The sequence below is a fragment of the Lissotriton helveticus genome, chromosome 3_1 (assembly GCF_964261635.1).
Source record: "Lissotriton helveticus chromosome 3_1, aLisHel1.1, whole genome shotgun sequence".
NCBI lineage: Eukaryota > Metazoa > Chordata > Amphibia > Caudata > Salamandridae > Lissotriton > Lissotriton helveticus.
Window position 1 is genome coordinate 30529668 of NC_136061.1, and position 21831 is coordinate 30551498.

The 21831-nt window shown below is 42.7% G+C and overlaps 1 protein-coding gene and 1 long non-coding RNA gene across 6 annotated transcripts in view; one reads left to right on the top strand and one right to left on the bottom strand.

Annotated features, from left to right (window-relative positions):
* Positions 1-12021, bottom strand: part of LOC144822066 (uncharacterized) — a 118624-nt gene extending 106603 nt beyond the window's left edge. Inside the window, exon 1 of the long non-coding RNA XR_013608546.1 lies at positions 11960-12021. This is a non-coding gene — a long non-coding RNA (uncharacterized LOC144822066). The remainder of the gene's footprint in view (positions 1-11959) is intronic.
* ADCY10 (adenylate cyclase 10) overlaps positions 1-21831 on the top strand; it is a 4100562-nt gene that overhangs the window by 3320669 nt on the left and 758062 nt on the right. For all 5 annotated transcript variants that reach the window (XM_078679137.1, XM_078679136.1, XM_078679138.1 and 2 more), the window contains one exon: positions 4144-4440. In XM_078679137.1, coding sequence (XP_078535263.1) covers positions 4144-4440 — 297 coding nt within the window. The remainder of the gene's footprint in view (positions 1-4143; positions 4441-21831) is intronic.

Below are 21831 nucleotides of genomic sequence, written 5' to 3' on the forward strand. Positions count from 1 at the left end.
AGGTTTAGAAATATGATGGAATGAGTTAATCAAGAGGGGCAAAGAGTAAGAGGTAGAATAAGTGAACTTTCTCAATGGTTGTCCTTGTTATGAGTTCGGCACCCATGGGAAGAGCTTTGGTGTTGTATGTGATGAGTAGCAGAGATGCTTGGTAGAATGCGTGAACCTTCTCAATGGTTGTCCTTGTCATGAGTTTGGCACCCATGGGAAGTGTTTTGGTGTTGTATGTGATGAGTAGCAGAGACTCGTGGTAGAATGACTGAACCTTCTCAATGGTTGTCCTTGTCATGAGTTCCGTCCGCACCTGTGGGAAGTGTTTTGGTGTTGTATGTGATGAGTAGCAGAGATGCGTGGTAGAATGAGTGAATCTTCTCAATGGTTGTCCATGTTATGAGTTTGGTACCTGTAGGAAGTGTTTTGGTGTTGTATGTGATGAGTAGCAGAGACTTGTGGTAGAATGACTGAACCTTCTCAATGGTTGTCCTTGTCATGAGTTCCGTCCGCACCTGTGGGAAGTGTTTTGGTGTTGTATGTGATGAGTGGCAGAGACTCGTGGTAGAATGACTGAACCTTCTCAATGGTTGTCCTTGTCCTGAGTTCCGTCCGCACCTGTGGGAAGTGTTTTGGTGTTGTATGTGATGAGTGGCAGAGACTCGTGGTAGAATGACTGAACCTTCTCAATGGTTGTCCTTGTCATGAGTTCCGTCCGCACCTGTGGGAAGTGTTTTGGTGTTGTATGTGATGAGTGGCAGAGACTCGTGGTAGAATGACTGAACCTTCTCAATGGTTGTCCATGTCATGAGTTCCGTCCGCACCTGTGGGAAGTGTTTTGGTGTTGTATGTGATGAGTAGCAGAGATGCGTGGTAGAATGACTGAACCTTCTCAATGGTTGTCCTTGTCATGAGTTCCGTCCGCACCTGTGGGAAGTGTTTTGGTGTTGTATGTGATGAGTGGCAGAGACTCGTGGTAGAATGACTGAACCTTCTCAATGGTTGTCCTTGTCATGAGTTCCGCCCGCACCTGTGGGAAGTGTTTTGGTGTTGTATGTGATGAGTAGCAGAGATGCGTGGTAGAATGAGTGAACCTTCTCAATGGTTGTCCTTGTCATGAGTTCCGTCTGCACCTGTGGGAAGTGTTTTGGTGTTGTATGTGATGAGTAGCAGAGACTCGTGGTAGAATGACTGAACCTTCTCAATGGTTGTCCTTGTCCTGAGTTCCGTCCGCACCTGTGGGAAGTGTTTTGGTGTTGTATGTGATGAGTAGCAGAGACTCGTGGTAGAATGACTGAACCTTCTCAATGGTTGTCCTTGTCATGAGTTCCGTCCGCACCTGTGGGAAGTGTTTTGGTGTTGTATGTGATGAGTAGCAGAGATGCGTGGTAGAATGAGTGAATCTTCTCAATGGTTGTCCATGTTATGAGTTTGGTACCTGTAGGAAGTGTTTTGGTGTTGTATGTGATGAGTAGCAGAGATGCGTGGTAGAATGAGTGAATCTTCTCAATGGTTGTCCATGTTATGAGTTTGGTACCTGTAGGAAGTGTTTTGGTGTTGTATGTGATGAGTGGCAGAGACTCGTGGTAGAATGACTGAACCTTCTCAATGGTTGTCCTTGTCATGAGTTCCGTCCGCACCTGTGGGAAGTGTTTTGGTGTTGTATGTGATGAGTAGCAGAGATGCGTGGTAGAATGACTGAACCTTCTCAATGGTTGTCCTTGTCATGAGTTCCGTCCGCACCTGTGGGAAGTGTTTTGGTGTTGTATGTGATGAGTAGCAGAGACTCGTGGTAGAATGACTGAACCTTCTCAATGGTTGTCCTTGTCATGAGTTCCGTCCGCACCTGTGGGAAGTGTTTTGGTGTTGTATGTGATGAGTAGCAGAGATGCGTGGTAGAATGAGTGAATCTTCTCAATGGTTGTCCATGTTATGAGTTTGGTACCTGTAGGAAGTGTTTTGGTGTTGTATGTGATGAGTAGCAGAGATAAATGGTAGAATAAGTGAACCTTCTCAATGGTTGTCCTTGTCATGAGTTCGGCACCTATGGGAAGTGTTTTGGTATTATATGTGCTAAGTAGCAGAGACGCATGGTTAACCCTGGGCTTAGTTTGCGTAGTAGCGCTATGCGTAGCTACGCAAAGTGCACTTTGCACTACGCAAGCTACGCGTAGCTACACAAACTGCATAGTGTGTTAGGGAAAATGCTGTTCGCACTGATTGCACAGTGCCGGATGCATGTCCACCCTATGCAATCAAGGCAAATGGCATCTTGCACAGTGCAAGAGTTCATTTTCTGCCGGGGGAGTAAATTTGTACTCGAGCGGAAATTTTCTCAGCGCGGACTGGTAGTTTCTCATCGCAAGGGGTCGCTAGCATACGCAACCACTCGCAATGAGAAACCTGACCTCCCCATGTTGAGCATCTTGCCGGGAGGTTTATTTTCCTGTTCGCGATTGGCAACTTGATGTTGCTGATTGCAAACAAGGAAAAAGTCTTGCCAGGATGGTGATTTTGCTCACTTACGGTCACCAACTTGACATTGAGGACTACCAGCGAGCAAAAAATGCCCGCTACGCATTTTTGCACTGTGCTACGTGCAATTCGCATAGCGCGTAGTTGTGCAAACTATGCACACTGCGCCAGCGTAGCGTAGTGTTCTGCCCAGGGTTACACGTGGTAGAAGGAGTGAACCTTCTCAATGGTTGTCTATGTCATGAAGAGCAACGTAGAAGTGCACATATTACCGACTCCATATCTTACTCTAGGAATGTTGTTTGTCTCTTTAACAAGAAGAGACGTGGAGCAGAGGCTCCCAGGGCACGTTCTCACACCAGCAGAGATCACAGCAGGCTTCTCCAAGGAGTGCCTCTCCGTTGTCTCGTGTGCTGATCCGCCATTTAAACTGGAAGCTTTACTTGGAGGAATTATTATATATATGAAGAACAAAATGGAAAAGACAAGACGAAAATGTGTGTATCTTCAGAACCCATAAGTTCCAAAATATTTTTACATCTGGTATTTGAATGATAAAAGAGATGGTATTTGGGAGACTCATGGTTACTTCTTCTTAGCTTGGTGCCAGAGGCATGGAGCTGTGGCTGTTCCATGGTCCTGCACTGAGGTGGCCACTGGTGGCAATGTTGCATAGGGTAGCCACTTTTGTAAGTCTGTTTGTCGTGCACAACTCTAAAAGGTATTACTAGCTTGAATTTGATTGAACATGCATATTATTAAACCGGTTGGAGACCTCTGGATTGGAGGAACTGCTGAAAACCACAGCAGCTTGAGGAAAACATTGAAACAGAGATTCTAGCATGGTCCATTGTGGGTGCACTGAAGCGGTGGCTTTGGTACCAGGCTGATCGGGGAGTTTGTTTGCCCCCTCTCTTGCAGAGGAGTTAGGGCACTGTTTTTGTTAGAAGGTAAAAAGCACAAGACGAACTGACACCTATATACAATGTACACTTCTTGGTGAAATGAATAACAGGCATTTTCAGAATGTGACAGGCCAAGGTGGATGTAGGGTGTTCTATCGCATTTTAGAGGTTTTAATATCGATACTTAGGAATATCGACAGCAGAATATCGACTGCCATTCTATTGTCAATGTACCTATATAAAGTTACAAGTAGATTTCATAATCTTAGCACATATACAAGTGTACCCACTGCCACGCAAACAACATATGTACGTGTGACCAGGAGCGGGATGACAAGCATGGGCTGAGCAGAAGGTCCTCGCACTCGGTTGTGTCCACATCAAGGAGCACTTGTACTTGTACTGTAGGCCACATTATGGGTAAACTTGCACTTGACGACATTCTCCCATGTGTACCGTTCGGGTGTTGTGTGCATGAGTAGTAATGTCACATGCATGAATTGTACCACCTCATAGATGAAAACGACGGCACTATTTCTTGTGCTATATGCTTGTGCAGTCTGTCTGCAAATACGATGGAGTTTTTCTCAAGCACCATCCCACCTGTTGGGCAAGTTGTGCTAAAACTTCACAACGAGAGTTGGACATGTTGGTGGCGCACGTGGGTCACCATGGCTAGTTGTGCTGCTCTGCTAGTTCACATCATTTCAATGGTTGTCTGTCCATATCACTGCCATAGGAGCTCATGTTACTTGTGTTTTACACCCAATAGGAGTCTTTCCAAAGCTCAGAAGTCTGACCGAAAGCGCATCCACCAGAAGACAGCCCCCGCAGAGACGTCCCATAGTGCCCGCCGTAGGTAGCCAGGTGCCCCCGCGTGAGGAGAAGGAGAGAAGTGCCTCCAGTGATGAGAAGGTGCCTGAAGATGAGGGCACCGCTGCAGGGACCTCCTCTGAAGATCCAAAGGAGGACGAGCCCAGCCATGAAAGTAGCACTCACAGCCTTAAAGGGCAGAGCCCTGGTAGCATTGACCCAATTGTGCCAACAGTACCTGCCCCTTCACGCCCAGGTATGCCTTCAATGCATGCGAGCGATGCCAGCAGAGCGGGCCTCTGTGGCCATGTGCCATGGTGGGAAACTATCAGTCCCCACGAGCCTCACAGTGGCCTGTGCACTGTTGTATGGAACACGCATGTGGTGGTAACCTCACTATTTGTATTTCAATTGTTCGTTTTTGGCTGGTATAGGAACTGTGTAGTCAAAGTAATTCATCACATATGATGGCAAAATACAAGATAGGAAGCTATTCACAAAGCTGGAGGAGTTCCGGACGGCGGACGCGCTCTCCGAGCCTGTCGTCCGCAATTCGGAAATCCGAGTCGGATTCCTGTCCTACCGCGCCCCTCGGAATGGCTCGGTCGGAAAGGAATCCGGGCCACACATTCCGGTTCTATCAGAAGGGCTCCGACCATCGTTCGGAGCCCTTCTGACCACAATCGGAATCGGCCCCTTAGTGGTTAATGCAGTTCTCTTATGGGGACGGATGCTACTGGAGGCCTTTCTAGTGTAACCTCCAGGATTTCTGCATGAAAAGAGTTTATGCACCAAAACTGTGATAAGCCATTTGAATCAGACATAGAATTACACATTTTGCTGGCTCTGCTTTTCAGTGAGATAGTCATAACCCATGTTATTAGCCTGACTTGATTTCTTTCTTAACTAGAGAAAAAAAGATGTGAAGGCCACAGCCAATAAGCAGAGGATCTGTTGAAAATGCACTTAACAGGCTTGAGAAAAATGACCAGAAGAACAAAGGAATACGTTCAAATATCAACAAGCCAGAGCAAATACTTTACATACTTTGAAAAAAGTGGGCTATGCTGGTTGTGTTCGATGGGTGTGAAAAACAATCTGTAAAATGAGTCGGGAAATGGCTTTGCAGAAAAGTTTGAAACTGACGACCAGGACACCTGTTGCTGCATTCATATCACAATACGTTTGTTTCATTTATTGAGGTGCATATTATTCATATCTATTTTAGGTCAAGGAACATTTTAAAATATCCTACTTGGAGGAAGATATCTTACTTCGACAAAGTTATAGCACAACATTTTGTAGCTCTTTGCACTGTTAACAAGTAGGAGCATGTAGCATGTTTCATTCGTTCTTTTCAGATAAGAACCCTTACTGAGGAGCATATCATAGAAATGGCTGAATGGAATAGGTGTGACTAACAAGTTAAACCTGGCTTCAAAAGGCTACACACTGCATGCTGAGTGATGGACACACACAGAAGTGAGGAATCTAGAGGAGTAGTACATCCAGCTGTACTTATGAATGCTGGATTACCATAGATCATACAGAAACTCCCATGCATGATGAAGGCAAGTGTTGTGCATATTCTGATACCAGACCAAGGACGTGTTGTTTTGACACTCACAGAATTGAAAGGTTGCAATAGGTAGGGAGATTACTCCGTGTAGGAGCCACTTAATATGTGGGTCTTCAGCAGGGAAAAATTAGGTATTTTGTATTTCCTCAATATTCAGTACTGAAATGGCTGTTCTGGCTTCTTTTGTAGCCATTTTAATTTGGGTGAAAGTTACATTTTTAGGTTTGAACACTGCATTCTCATTTATGTGTTGCTGTGGCACTTTGCCAGATTTTAATGTTTTTAATGCCCAATTTAGCTATGTTATAGCTCACATCTGGGGCTATCCATGGTATTGAAGACTTAAGTCTTCTTTTAGGAGATTAAGGATGAGTAACATGATGGTGCCTATAAAACAGGAGTGATTGTATCTGGAGTAAATCTTTCTAGCATAATTACTCGTAAGTGTGTGAGGAGCATAATCCTGCATTTAGCACTATTTTCTTAGTGCAAAATGGATCCTCGCATCCAAAATAGACCAAAGGATGCATTTGCACTAAGAAAATAGCACTACAGGACATGAACAGCATTAGCCAGCAGCTTCTCACTCCCTGTTCATTCCTTGGTTCCTGTCTTCTTGCAGTAGGATTTTTGCTTTAAATTACTCTTAGGCACTAAAGCTGGCCTAGTCACATAACTTTGGTAATTTTACATCGTAGGGCCTGATTTTGATCTCGGTTGGAAGGGCTCTCAATGGGATCTGGAACAACCAAATCCGATTCGGAGCCACTGTTTCTGTACGAATCATCCTCCTTTTTGAACGACCAAACACAATGTGAAGATCTCATCCGCACCGACCGAATCGTTTCTGGACCCAAATTTGTCCGCACGACTCATCAGGCACGAATCGTGTCATGCAAGAGACCCGGCTTCTGTACGAGCAAGTATGATGCACGTTTTGAAAAACCGTATCAACTTGGTCGAGATGAAACGGCTGTCGGGCTCCCCTTCACCCGGAGTCCTCCGAATCGGTCACGGGGGGTCAAACTGATCCAAGCATGCAGTGAGGGGGGCCACATGGGGTTCCCACCACAGAATGTACTCTTTTCCCCACCCACCCCTTTTTGCTAAGGGAGCCTGAGTATGCGTTGGTATACAGGCTCCCATAGAGTTCAATGGGAGTCTGAGCGAATCAAGTCCGTCAGCATATGGCTGCATCATACTCATTCGATCGGACTTGCATAGCACGATTCGCTAGGAAGGCCCTCCGGATCCAAGTCGTACGAAGGGCTTTCCTAAATAGATCGGAATCGGGACCATAATAGTAATGCGTAACTACTAAAATTACTCCAATACTTTGATGTCATTAAGATTTCACCCAGGCCTACTATTAAATACAGTTGTTTCAGAGCATTTGGCAGCTTTTGTCAATGACTTTAAAGTAATTCTTTTAGTGGCTTCTCTTTCAGAATACACCTACATTTCTTATGAATGGCATACATCTATAGAGGCACGTGGACGTAGGAAATATTTTTCTCCACTAATTTTGGACGGGTGCTTCTTCACATCCGCTAGGCTAAAATGTGTTAGCCACCACTGGCACAGCTTCCCACACTATAAGTGGTGACCAATACAAGTGTGTATTTATAATACCTGGGGTCTGGGTGATTACCTATAGTATTAGGAGTCTTGGAAAGAAAACAATAGATACATACATAATTGTCAATTGGCCAAAGAGCTATTCCTTGGAACACTGTCAATTTAAAAGTGCCATTCTGAATCATTTCATTGAAATTCATATCTGTAACATTCTTTCTTAATTTCTAACCTGAAGACTGTGTTGATTTACCTATTTAAATAAAGGGTGTAATCAAATCTCTAATTGACCTGCCTCCCAAGCAAGTTGCCTGCTGGACTGTTTTATACAGGAAGACCATTTCCTTTGGTGTTATACATGCCCTAAATAGGGCCTCTGTACATTAAATCTATCAAAACTTTGCTCATTAATGTTTTTATTCCTATTCTTGTAGCCTTTTTTGCATGATTTTGATACATTGGGATTCATGTGTAAGTTTGTGATGTGAAGTGATGTTGTTTTGGAGTCTTTCTGGTTTTTGGGAGTAATAAAAAGGTGGTGGTTATGATCTGATTACACTATTGAAATAGGAAAATATTTCTTGAAAATGTAAATGCCTATTCACAGGTGGAGCCTAGAAATGTTCCCATAGTGTATTATTGTATATTTCTTGCAAACTACTAGTTCCTTGAGTGTAATAATGACCATAATGATCAAAACGATTCATTCCGTTATCATTAAAATCACAAACAAAAAAGGGTTTCGGTATTAAGTGTAGCATAGGCCTACCAGTCCTTGAACATTTGTTAATTTGCTTCAATGTGCCATTGATCTGAAAAGGCACCTGGAATAATTATATCTTCTAGTGATTTCATTTTATAACATACAGAATTTGGAGCACCTCAGCGAGTCCCATGATCTGATAGGAGACTTTTTCCCTAAAACACCATTCAGCACAGGAAACATGGGTATGTACAGAGCAGGATAATCCTAACATGCTTTTTAAAAAGATTAATACAGTTACAATTCCTGAACCACGGGAAACCGCGCAGTTTTATAAGTAACATGATGTCCCTTTATTAACAGTAAAATGGTAATCAACATGACATCCACATTAGGAGAAAAAACACTATAGTAGCAATCCACAAATAGGACCAGGGTGGCATAAGATATCAGTCATAAAACTAGTAGGAAATAAGAAGCCATTGGTGAGGTTGAGCAACCGTAGAGTGTGTTTGTATGTCATGATGAACAGACAGAAAATCAATGGAGAAATATCAAGTGGCATGAATAAAGAGTTAAGAATATCGAGGGTGTAAAATATTGAGGAACGTTTTATTGTTGTTAAAGATATAGATTTGTGTGTAAATTATAAATATTGATTTTGAAAATATCAATGTAAGAAATATTGTTGTAAATAATATCAACAATTTTTTTTTGTTTAATGTTTAAAATCTCTTTTTAAAATTTAAAAGTACTTATTTTATATATATAAATATAATTTTAATGTATTTTCATGTATTTGTAGGAGCAGGATGTTGGGTTTTTAGGGGATAAGGGTGGGGAGTAATTTAAAAATATTTGTTTAAAGTTTTTTAGTTTGTTAAATTTTATGTACAATTTTAGGAGCGGGATGTTGGGTTTATAGTGGATAAAGGTGGGTAGTTATTTTAAAATGTCTGTATAAAGTAAGTTTTCAAAGTTAAAAAAAATATATTAATGACAAACGTAGCAAAAGTTCCAGAATTATACATTTAAAATATAAAAAAAATGGAAGTTTTTTATGGTAGGTTTCAATATTTTCAAAAATTAAAACATATTTCAACATTTTTTTTAAATGTTATGTTTATTTGTATGTATATATTATTTTTAATAGTGTTTGTTATGCAAATGTTTAAAATATTAATATAGTTTTGTAAAACATTTGAGTTTTTAAAAATGTAGAAATATATATATTTTTTTACATATCTTTTTATAAGTTTTGTAAAACATTTGAGTTTTTAAAAATTTAGAAATATATATTTTTTTTACATATATTTTTATTAAACCATTGGTCCCAAACTGTTTTCCACTTTTTGGGGCAGCCTGTACCCTCATATATCCTCTTCTCAGCTGCACAACACCAATCCATGTCTGTTTTCCATTGAGCTATCGTCGGGGTTGAGTGGCTCCCCACGCCCCAGGGATAATCTGTTCGGCCACCATTGCTGCCACACGCAGCCAAATTTTGGGATATTTTGGCCATGTCTGATCGCTAAATACACACAGTCTGTGCCATCTGGCCTCCGTAGGGACTGTCTGCCCTATCACTTCTGACATTACGCGTGTTATCTTCCCCCAGAATCACTGTACTGCAGGACATTCCCAATTTATATGAAAAAAGGTGCCCCTCTGTTCACAACCCCACTGACAACCCTCCGTGGGAGTGCAACACAACTTATGCATGAGTGTGCTGGTGTAGTATGACCTGTGCAGAATTTTCAACTTTACCAGCCGGAAACTTGCCCTAAGCGCTACTTCTCTTGGGCTCTATATGGCCTCCGCCCAGTTATCTTCCTCTAGCAGCCAATGTCAGACTCCCATGCCCCTTGTAATGTCCCAAGCAGGTCTGGGGAATTATTGATAATCTTCCTATATGTGCAGGTTAATGCCTTTTTGGGGATGGGGTCCAGGATAAGCCAGTCTTCCAGTGGACTGTATTCAGGTAGTTGTTCCTCTTCCCTGATATGTCTGCATAATGCATGACCTAATTGCAGATAGCGATATCTTTCTGTGTCTGCTAACTGGTATTCTTTTTTTAAGTCTGTGAACGAGATTACCACCTGCCCCCTCCATATGTCTCCGAGGCGTGCTGTGTCTATCAATTTCCATTTACTAAACCCCTGCAGTTTGCAGTTTGTCCACTTCTCGTAACTTCTCATACCATGTCACTATCCCACAACTGGGTTCTTTCTGTCAATCTATTGTCCCACCCTAGGAATTTGTTGACCCTTATCCACCCAACTAGAACAGGGCCCCATTAGGATGGCGTGCGGATCGACCCAGCCGGGCAGGTGGTAGTCACTGTAGCTGTAGCTGCACGGACCTTGTGTCTGTGTTCTCATACTGCACCCGTCCTCCGTGGGTCCCCTGTGTCCCTACTTTGGGTGGTTCCTTTGGGTCCCAGTGATTCTACTTGCTCTAGGCACTGAGTCTGGTCATGTCGTTGTTATACCACTTTCTTAGTATATGGTTTGGTCTCCCCTGGAGCCCGCTGTGTATTGTGCTATTTACTGTTGTTCTATTGATTAAGTATTGTGTGCCTTGAGTTCTAATCTCGTGTAGGGGTTAGTAGAGAGTGTTCAGTAATAAATACATATATTTTATATATCTCTTGTGTGGTTCTCCTTTCATTTGGTTATTCCGGAGGTTCTAATCTGGTCAAACAAGCTGCTTTACATTCCTTCGAGACTTAGCCTAAAGGCTGCTCTCCACAACTACCACTAGGATGGCTTTCTTTAAAGGTTGTCTTTGACCTAATCATCAATAAGGGTCGTTTGGACTGGTGCAAGGTGCCTACTTTCATTAGTGGACAGCATATACCAGGCCAACTTCTCACATATGGTTCCAACACATTCGCCACGCATTTGGTCCAAGGGCCTTCCCGGCCTGTAAGTCCTGTATGGCACCTATTGTTTCTTCAATTGTTATATTGTTATCAATTTCATCCCTATCCTTAACAGACACCGGAAGCCTCATTTCGGCTAATAGTTTCCTACAGTCCATCTCTGACCTGCCAGGTATGGATGTGTAGACCTCTTCATAGAGGTCTGCAAAGACTCTTGCTATGTCCTCCCCGGTACTATACATAGCTCCCTGTCACGTATCTCGTAGTTCCTGCCTCTTGATGTCGAGGCAATGCACTAATGCTTGATCGGCTCTTTCGCCCTCTAAGAAAAGTGCCTCCATTTCTACCACTTCCATCACCAATCGGTCCTATTTCAGCCTTCTTTCCTTGTTACTACCACCTATACTAGCCTGGATGTGTCCCCTTATGACTGGCGCAAATGCTTCCCACAGGGTGCAAGCCATGTCTACCATACCCTCGTTCTTCTGGAAATAGAGTTACACCCTCTCCCTAACTTTTTTCGGTATGATCCTTGTTGTGAGAGAACCACAAATTTATTCTAGGTGGTAGAGCATTGTTTCCTGACGGCCCCCGCATGGCCACCTCCACCGGGCAGTGGTCTGATATCCCTCATGGACCTATTCAGGCATTTCAGAACCACGCTTCACCCCTGTGTGGTAAGACATGATCTAAGCAAGAGTAGCTCCGGTGCGCTGCTGAGTAAACAGTGTATTGGCGAGTTCCAGGGTTATGAGGCCGCAATAGATCCACCATGCCCATAGCCTCAACAATTGCTCTAAGTAGCTCTCCTCCCCTCTCTCTAGTTTCCATAGTTTCCCTATCTAGCCCTGGGTTAATAGTGGAATTGATATTGCCCCCAACATCAGAAATACCGGTGGGAGATCAACCAATATGGTCCTGAGCATTGAGAACACCTCTGTCTGTATGGCTAGTGGTATGTAACTTGAGACAACATTAATAGTCTGTCCCTCTGTGAGGAGGAGCCCGCTGCTGACCCCGGGTTAAGCCCTTACCTCGATACCGTCGATGACGAGACTCCCGCAGCCACACAGGGGTTAACTAACCTGGACTCGTCTCCTACACAGGAAGAGGACACCCGAGACCGGAAGAGGACCAATCAGAACTGGCCCAGGGGGCGGGGCTGGTTCCTAAAAGGGGGAAGCATGTAGAGGACGGCGCACACGAGGAGCAGGAAGAAAAAATCTGGGAGCAGACAGAAGACACCGAAGAAACACACCGACCAGAGGACCGAACATCCAGCACCACAGACTTCAGCAGCGTTGAAGAACACGTGGGACGCGATACCTGGACAGAAGACTGGTGGACGTTCCCGGAGGACAACTACACGCCGCCATAACTCTGAAGAGTTACGGCCCTCGCAGTACGTGCACCGGGAGAGGGGCGGGAAGGGGGTGAGGGAGAGAGGGGTTGTTTGAGTTACTTTAGATGTTCACACGGAGCGGGGATCGTATTTTTTTTTTTTATAATTTAGGAGGGAAAGAGGGGTGGCTTTGTGGCTTACGGGCAACCGAGAAGGAAACCCCTAGAAAGTTTCCCATTATTTCTTTCAATTTTTGCATAAAGAGTAAAGGACACACAAACAAACTGCCACAGGGAAATTCAGGTTCAGTTTGGCCCTGCATGTGGGACTGGAATCTGCCTTTACTTTAAGTGACTCTTGACGTAAAAGAGATAAACCATTCATGTGTATTTTTTTTTATAGCCCTAGAGGAAACTCTGACTTTGCTATAATCCACTGGCCCACACTGCCCCTTAGTACGTTCACTTGGGTGTATTCTTACCCTTTTCCTTTCTTGGTGACGGACCTATAATTTCATCAGCCCTTTATTGTGAAACCTAAATACTTACGTCAACTTTCTCTTCGGTACCCCGGGGACGTTACACCATTCACCTGGAGGGAGACCATCTGAAAGAATGGGAGAAAGAAGACTAGCGACAACCATCTGTTTATTTCTTTTGACTTGTGTTGATCTTTAATAAATCAAGCCATCATTGATCCATGTATAAGACCTCCTCGATTCTTTTTCCGCCCGTCCCTCTCACACCCTCCCATGTGCCCGTGAGGGCCACAGACCTACCCAGGGTGTTGTGCCAAATCTTCCCCAAAACGAGTGGGAGACCCGTCTTCACAAGGATTCCCACTCCTCCGGATCAGCTTGTGTAGCCGGCACGGGCGACTAGCTTGTATTCATATCTATCCAGTGCTCGGTACCTATTGCCCTTCAGATGGGTTTCATGAAGCAGCACCATCTCTGGGGAATGTCTATGCAAGTACTGCAGTACTCTCATGCGTTTAAAACTGTTCCCCAGGCCATTCACGTTCCATGACATGACTTTAAGGCTAGGATTCCCTCGGTGCTCCCCCTTGCTGCCGCCCTTTCACATTTTGATCCTACCCCCCTCGGGATGTCACAACCTCTGCAGATGCCATGTCTGTACTGGTTTCCCAACTACCCGATCAAAGTGCTGTACTAACATCACAAACTGACATCGCAACAGTAAGTAATGACCATAATCACAATAAAAATACAATGAACACATCGTTCCCCCACATGTAACTACCCCCTCGCTGCTACCCTTCTGGCGGGTGTGACAACCACCCATCTCCCCAACTCTCAGAGTGCCTGTAGCCCTGAACCTAGTAACTATACAGGGGTTGGCCAGTGCTGAACTATAGAAGCACCCCCTCTAGGTCCATCCTGCTCCCAAATATCCACGTTTGTTCTAGTCCTGTAGCAACTTGAATGACTTGTAACTACCAAGATTGTCTCTAAGGATGAGAGTCAGGCCTCGCAGACCCCCCTAATCCCCCTTCATAATCGTATCATAAGACCGGTCTTTTACAGTCCTCAGCATAGGTTTTCCACTGGCTGCCTCATGTCCAGACCCTACTTTCACATCAGTTGGTGCCTGGGCTTGTGCTTTCCTATTCAATGCTCTCCAATGTCTGCTGTTGCTGTTCTCTCCGTATCAGACGTTGGGAGTTTTGGCCCACATTGTGCCACCCCTCAAGCCACTCCCAAGCTTCTTATGCAGATTTAAAGTACCATGTTTTGCCTTCAGCGATTACTCTCAATTTTGCTTGAAACATCATAGAGTACTTGATTTCTTTGGCCCCCAGTCCCTCTTTACTCCCTCAAAAGCTCTTCTCTGCCGTCGGACATTCAATGTAAAGTCTATAAAGAACTGGATCACAGCGTCTTCATACCGTAGGTCACCATGCAAGCGTGCTGTCTGGAGGATGGTGTCCCTATCTCAGAAATTGAGGATCCTTGCAATAATTGTCCTTAGGCCTAGGAAGGGGCTCTCTGTGTGCACGCTCAATAGTAAAGTAGTTGGAGATTTATTTTGGCTTTAAGTGATTTAGTATGAAATCCTAGAGGAACAGATCCACACTGGGCCCCTCCATGCCCTCTGGAACCCCAACCACTCTTCTATTGTTCCTTTGTGCCCGCCCTTCTTGGCCCTCTATTTTGGCAGCCATTGTTTCTTGTTGTTTTGTAAGGATCTGGACTAATTCATCCAAGCTCTTTGTGCTGGTCTGCAACTGTGTCACTTCCATTTCCATTGGAGCCACCTTGCCGGAAATTTTCCAGAGAATGCCCTCAGGAGATTCACTTCTACAGTTACTGCGTCAATTTTAGGATCAATCGTGCTCTTAAGATCTGCAATGGCCGCCATAATCGCTTGTTCTTTCGGTTGCTGGCCCTGAGATGTTGCCACCTGCACTGGGACTGCATATTTATCCATTTTATTAGACTGTGCCCCTGCATGTCCTTTTGGTTTTATTCATGTGTGTTTGTGGCCCACTTCTACTTTGGGGGAGGTGTCCGAGGATTGCGTCCCACTGGTCTGTCCTCCTCCGTGGGTGCTCTCTATTTTCTTTCCCTTGTCTTAGGGTATTCAATGCTTATGTGCAGCACCTGTGCTCTCACTCATCGGCTGCCTTGTACCCTGGCTGGCTTCTTCACCCTCGTCGGGTACGGTGCTTGCCACTGGGGGTCGACCCCTCCTTGTGGTGCCTTAAACCTTTGTTTTCCCTGTATTGCCCCCAGTGCGTTCTGTGTGGGCTGTCCACTGTATTTCTTTTCCCAAAGGTATCTTGGTCCCAACTCCATCTAGACACTCTCCCTCCTTCAGCCATTTTCTCTCGAATGAGCTATGCTCTCCAGGTTTCCCAGTCCCCAAGGCTAGTCAAACCCAGGGCCGGCCAGTTGGTCCCCAGTATATGGCACTAAACCCCGAGGTTGTTATTTCCTGTGAAAGGGCTTTATTGAGATGGTGGTATGCAGTTAGCCAAGATTAGAATATACAAGCTTGAGACAATTACTGGAGCAGGCGTTTAGTCGACTGAGCTATCGTGGACAGTCTATGGTGCTAACCCATGCTCCTTTCTTTTTCGTAGGCCCTGTTAGTTGAATTACATCCAGTTTTCAGTGTGGGCTCTGTAAACAGCTCCCAGCTCCCTGGTCCTTGGGACTTGGGACTGACCGTCCACGCTCCTCTACACCCCTTCGAGGGGCTCCCTGGACCCAATTTGTCTGCGTAGGGCCCTGCGCACTGTACATTAGGGGGGGCAGAAGTTGGAGATAGTTGGGAGTTCGTCCTGTGTTTGTGGGTACTGGGTGTAACGGGTATTTGGCCCGGTAGCTGTGTACTCCCTGGTGATAGTGATTGGGAAGGTGGGGGGGAGGGGGAGCAAGGCCACTCCCTCCGATACGGGGCCTGCTTACTTGTCTGCTCCGTAGGCTGTAGAAATACCGTGCTCCAGCACCACCCGCAGTGGGTGGCCACCCGTTTCATCACCTATGTCGCTAATCGGAGCTCGGCTGAGCTGTGCTACACCACTAGTTCTTCTTCACATGTCACCTGGCATCCGGCTGAGCCTGGTGTACGCGTCTCCTTCAGCAGCCCTCAGATCAGCCGCATGGGTAAAGATGCCTCCACGCCGCGACCCCCCTCCGGTTTGGGATGATTGTCAGCCCACAGCATTCCGCCGCAGATCAGTACATATTTTCTGCTACAGGGTTGGCTGGATGTCCGGATTTTAGGATGTTTTAGAGATGCGAGGCCGGACCCTGCTAAGCCACCACCATTTCAGTAGGCCCCTATGCCACTCCCCAGAAATGTAAATATTTAAAGAAAAAATCTAGGGAAATTTAGAAGAAAAAATGTAATTGTATTTTATTTTGAATAGAAAAGCGTAAACAATTTTTGTTTTTATTTTTCAACATTTGAGAACATTTTTAATTTATAATGTTTTTTATTTGTTTATTTTCCAGCACTTTCCCTGAGTTTAGTTGCTTTGGAATTGGAATACTAATTTAAATATGTTTATTATACAGCATTTTCATTGATTTTGGTTTGTTTGGAGTTAGAATAGTAAATTTAATTAGTTTAGTATCCAGCAATTTCCCTGAGTATTGTTGTTTTGCAGTTGGAATAGTAATCCTTTTTGGTTTATTATCCAGCATTTCCCTAAGTTTAGTTGGTTTGGAGTTGTAATAGTAATGTGTTATGGTTTATTATCCAGCATTTTGTCTGAGTTTAGTTGTTTTGGAGTTGAAATAGTAATTTTTCATGGTTTATTAGCAAGAATTCTCTCTGACTTTATAAGTAAATTACAAATACAAAAGGAGATGTATGTGGGTTTTTATTGTTAACATGTTTATTCTAAAAAAAAGTATTTATTTTATTTGTTCACAATGAAATAGTTTTCATTTATTTTTATTTTACAATTTTTAAAAATAATAATAAACAAGATTAACAAATTTACAAAGGCCTAGGGCCCCATTAGGATGGCGGGCGGATCGCCCTCGCCATCCTTGTAAAAATTACCCCTGCCATAGTACAATGGGTCAGGGGTCCACGGCGGAGGGAAAGACCATCCGCCGATTTTCAGGATTCAATATGGTGGCGGTGTCTGAAAGACACCGCCAGCCATATTAGAATGTGCCTTTTCACTCTTCCAATCCAAAGCCACCGACATCTGCGGGGTCCCCCAGGGCTCATTCCTCAGCCCGACTCTGTTCAACATCTACATGGCCTCCCTCGCGCAAGTGGCCCGCCATCACGACCTCAACATCATCTCCTACACCGACGACACCCAGCTCATCCTCTCCCTCACCAAGGACCCACACACTGCCAAAACCAACCTTCACGAGGGAATGAAGGCTGTCGCCGACTGTATGAGGAGCAGCCGTCTGAAGCTGAACTCAGACAAGATGGAGGTCCTCATCCTCGGACCCACCCCCTCAGCCTGGGATGACTCCTGGTGGCCGACCACACTGGGATCAGCACCAACACCCACCGACCATGCACGCAACCTAGGAGTCATCCTCGACTCCTCCCTCTCCATGTCTAAGCAGGTCAACGCCGTCTCCTCCTCCTGCTACAACACCCTCCGCATGCTCCGCAGGATCTACAAGTGGATTCCGACCGAAACAAGAAAAACGGTTACACAGGCCCTCGTCAGCAGCAGACTGGACTACAACAAAGCACTCTACACAGGAATCCCAGCCAAACACCTAAGACGACAACAACGCATCCAAAATGCCTCCGCCCGACTGATCGTCAACGTCCCCCCGTCGCAGCCACATCACCCCCCACCTGAGAGACCTACACTGGCTCCCCGTCAACAAGAGGATCACCTTCAAGCTCTTCACCCACGTACACAAAGCACTCCACAAGGCCGGACCAGCCTTCCTGAACAGCAGACTCAGCTTCTACACCCCCAGCCGCCAGCTCCGCTCTGCCAGCCTCGCACTCGCCACTGTCCCCCGCATCCAACGAACGACCTCCGGCGGCAGATCCTTCTCCTACCTCGCCGCCAAGACCTGGAACACCCTCCCTACCCACATCCGACAGACCCAAGACCTACTCGCCTTCAGAAGACTCCTCAAGACATGGCTCTTCGAGCAGTAGCAGCAACCCCCCTCCCCTCAGCGCCTTGGGACCCTCACGGGTAAGTAGCGCGCTCTACAAGTACTCTGGCTGATTCATTGTTTGATTTTGAAATGCCTTTTTGTGGAGGCCCACGGAAAGACATGCATAGTCTGCTTGGGGGCCAGGGACGCCAGGGGGTGGGGGTGCACATGGTGGGTACCTATGGTACCCCCCTGCATTTCAATGTACAACATGGCAGGCACCCTGCGGTGCCTGTCACGTTGTGCATTGAAAAGCACAACATGCATTTTTAACATTGCGCCCACAACAATGTTAAAAATGCAGGATGCGCCTGCCAGGTTGGCGGGCGCATCCTAATGGGATGTACGGAACCGCCGCACCCTTAGCGGGCGGTCCCAATTCCCACAGGTATGGCGGGCGGACAAAGTCCTTATGCCCCTTACTGTTTTGATAAACTACGGTGCTGGAGATGGTTTTTTTTTAAAGAAAAGGAAAATGTATTTTGTTTCTTTGAAACAAATGACTTTTTCTTCATTTCCTTTTATTTTTTGAGTATGTCGGAGCATTTTTTTTAAACAAATTTTTGGGGTTTTTTGGGTTTTGTTGTTGAGAGGATTTCATCGTTGGAGCCTTTTATCTACAGATGTATTTACATTCTTTGGGGGGGCATTTCTTTTTTAATGGATTCGGATTTCATTTTAAATACTATGGATTTGTTCATTCTTGAGGACCATCAATTGCGACAAAACTGTAAATTATTTTTGATTATTATGGGTGGGAAATGTGTTTTATTACTATTTTGTTTGCTTGTTTCTTTTTTCTTTTAATAATTATATGATGTGATATATTTTTATGTACGTTTTTAATTTTTGAATGACAATAATAATGATTAATTTAAAAAAGAGTAGAAATATGTTGCTTAATTGTTTTGTAATTTTTAAATGCTGCATGGTGTTCTCTTTTCTCTTATGTTTAAAGTATAGATTTGGCTATTGTGTCTAGGTTTTCTAGTCCTTTGCTGTTTGGGTAGAGTCTAGTTTTGTGCTGTAGGTATTCGTACATTGTTTTTGTTTACTTACTAAGTTTAACCGCATGCGCGCTAGCGGTTTTCCCTCTGCGCGCTGCGTTTTTAAAAAAGCCGCGTTATATGACGAGCTCAGCTCATCATCAGCGTGCGAGCGGCGCAACTCATGACAAGCTGAGCTCGTCATCAGCGCCGAAGTGGTTAAGAACTATTTTAGTGAGGGATTGTTCTGGCCTTAGTTCTTGATAACGTTGTTCTTTTTTGATGGCTTCTATAAGTTTGTGGAAAGTTGGTTGTCCTCTTCCTCTTGTGGCTTGGAAGGCATTATGCCATCCTTCCACTCCGTTATTTGTTTTAGCTTTTTGTGCTAGGGTGCTTTCATAGACATTCCACCAAGGGATTTTGAATGCGTGTTGTCTTGGGTCCCCTGACCTATGTAGTGTTCACTTCCTACCCAGGTGTCTTCAAAGTAGTCTAGCAAGGGTGATAGTTTTGCTTCATAGGCTTGGTAGAAAGGACTTTCAATAAGTATGTGATAGTTGTTGGCTACTTCTGTTATTGTCACATAGGCCAGACTATTTGTTTTTGTATTTGATAAGCAAAGTTGCTATTTGTGGCATAATCCATACTCAGGGTAGAATTTTGGAGGCGTCTCCAGATATTTTGGTTAAAATGATAATAACAACCTTGTATTGCAGTATGTGGATATATTTTTTAAATTGACTAAATCATTGCTTGCTTGACATCTATTATAATTTCTGTGGGAAGTTGTTTTGTGTTGTTTAATTATTGTTAGGAGATCTAGGTCGGTAGTATTTTGTTTGTTGGGGAGCAGTGCGTATATGAAGGGGATGTTAGTTTCTTTATATTCGCCATGTATGGTATAGAGTTGATAAGGCTTAGGGCAAACTTTAAATGTACCAACCATCATCCATATTTCACATTGTTTTAACTTTTGAATGTTGCTGTTGGTGGCAAAGATGATAATTCTTTTTTCATTACTATTATTGTCATAAAGAAGGCATTTTTCATTTTTGTGTGTGACTGTGTATACTTGTAAAATGTCTATTTCTGCAAATGTTTGGGGGGTGGTGTTTGAGCAGTATATTTTTTAGTTCTGGCTATGATGTGTATTAGAATTGGGATCAAAGGTATTTGTCCTGTGACATCTTCAGGAACCCTAGTTAGTACTTTTTTAAATATTTGGGTAGTGTTTTTTTTTGCGGTTTGTTGTGAGCTGCTGCCTGCTTCTTTGATAGTTTCTAAAGCATCTCTCACCTCAATTCCTGTGACATTGGGGAGAGGATTGTGTTAACAATAATAACATTTGTTTTTATTGTCGTTGCTCTCCCATAAGAAGCATTGGAGTAGTATTTACTACATTTCCAATGGATTTTATTTTCGGTTATTTTCTCTTGTGTATCAGTATAGCCCAGAAGTAGTTTTCCTTTTTGTGAGGACATGAACTTTGCCCCTTTTGTCATTTTCTTCATATATATCTGTGAATGTATTTATATATATGTATATATTTGCTAATTATTATTGATTGAAGAGTAAATATGTGCATATAATTATTATATTTAAAAATATACTTACATATTTCTTGTTGGATACTTTTTCGAAGTTTGTAGGTTATTTACTGGTTTCTTTTGTTCCTGTTGGTTAAAAAATAAAATGTTACTTTTATTGAATTGTTGCATTTAGTTTGTTAGTTTAATTTATTTAGTGCCTATTTGTAGTTAGTAGTTTTAATATTAATAAAATACTTATTATTTTTAGTTCATGGGGTTTATATTCTTTGATGTTGTTGTTGTTTTGTTGTAGTCTATAGAAACAATTAAAATAAAAGTGTTTGTTAGTTATGTTTTCCTTTTTTAATACATTTTTAGTCTTAATAAGTTAAGTCTTTTAGTTAGTGAAGATATATACTCACTTTGTTTTATTTTTTTTGTTAATGTTAATGGAAGGAAATCGTTATTTGGTATTTTCTAGGTAGAGTTTTAGTTAAGTTTAGTCTGTGAAATATAAAGTAAAACATATTATATTTTAAGTTACTTTGTTTATATTTTTTTGTTTTAAGCTAATATTATTTAGCAATTTAAAAAGTTTTGTTCATACCTTTTTCGTCCTTCTGCAGTGTTTGTCTGTTTCATGGTAAATTTTCTGTGAATTATTTGATTGCTTTTATAGTGTTTATTTGATTAGTTAGAGTTTTCTATTGGTTTGTGTTGGTGTAGTTTAAATTCATTGGTTGAAATAGCTTTTTTTGAAAATGTTGGCAGTTATAATTTAATTTGTTTGATGTTAATTATGTTTATTTAATATTTATTCATTTTTATTTTGTTTAGTAATATAATTAAAATGTATGTGTTAATACATGTTATATATTTAATATATATATGTTTTTTATAGAGGTGATTTTTTTATGTTGTGTTTATTTATTTGTTTTTAAGTATATTTGTATGTGTTTTAGTTTTATTAATGTTGTAATTGATTTGTTAGTGTTTGTTTTTTTGGTTGAAATGTTATTTGTTTATAAAATTGAAAATTGTTTATTTTTATGTTTAAATGCTCTTTTTCTGTATAGTTTATATGTATTTTATTGATTTTTGCATTGTTGATATTATGCATATTGATATTTTTGTTGTAATATATGCTCGTTTAATTTTACCGATATTTTTGTGTTCTTTTTTTGTAATCGATATTTTTGTAGTAAATATTTTTTCTGATATTTTCTATTCGATATTTGTGTTATTTTTGTTTTGTGGATTGGGTGTTGATATTTTTGTATACGATATTAGTGACTCAATAATTTTGTAGGTAGATATTATAGGAGTTGATGTTGTTTCAGTGATCCTATGTCATTTCATTCAAAATCTGTATCGGAACTAGACTCATATAGTCCAATTTCTTAAGGCAGCCTATTGATTGATG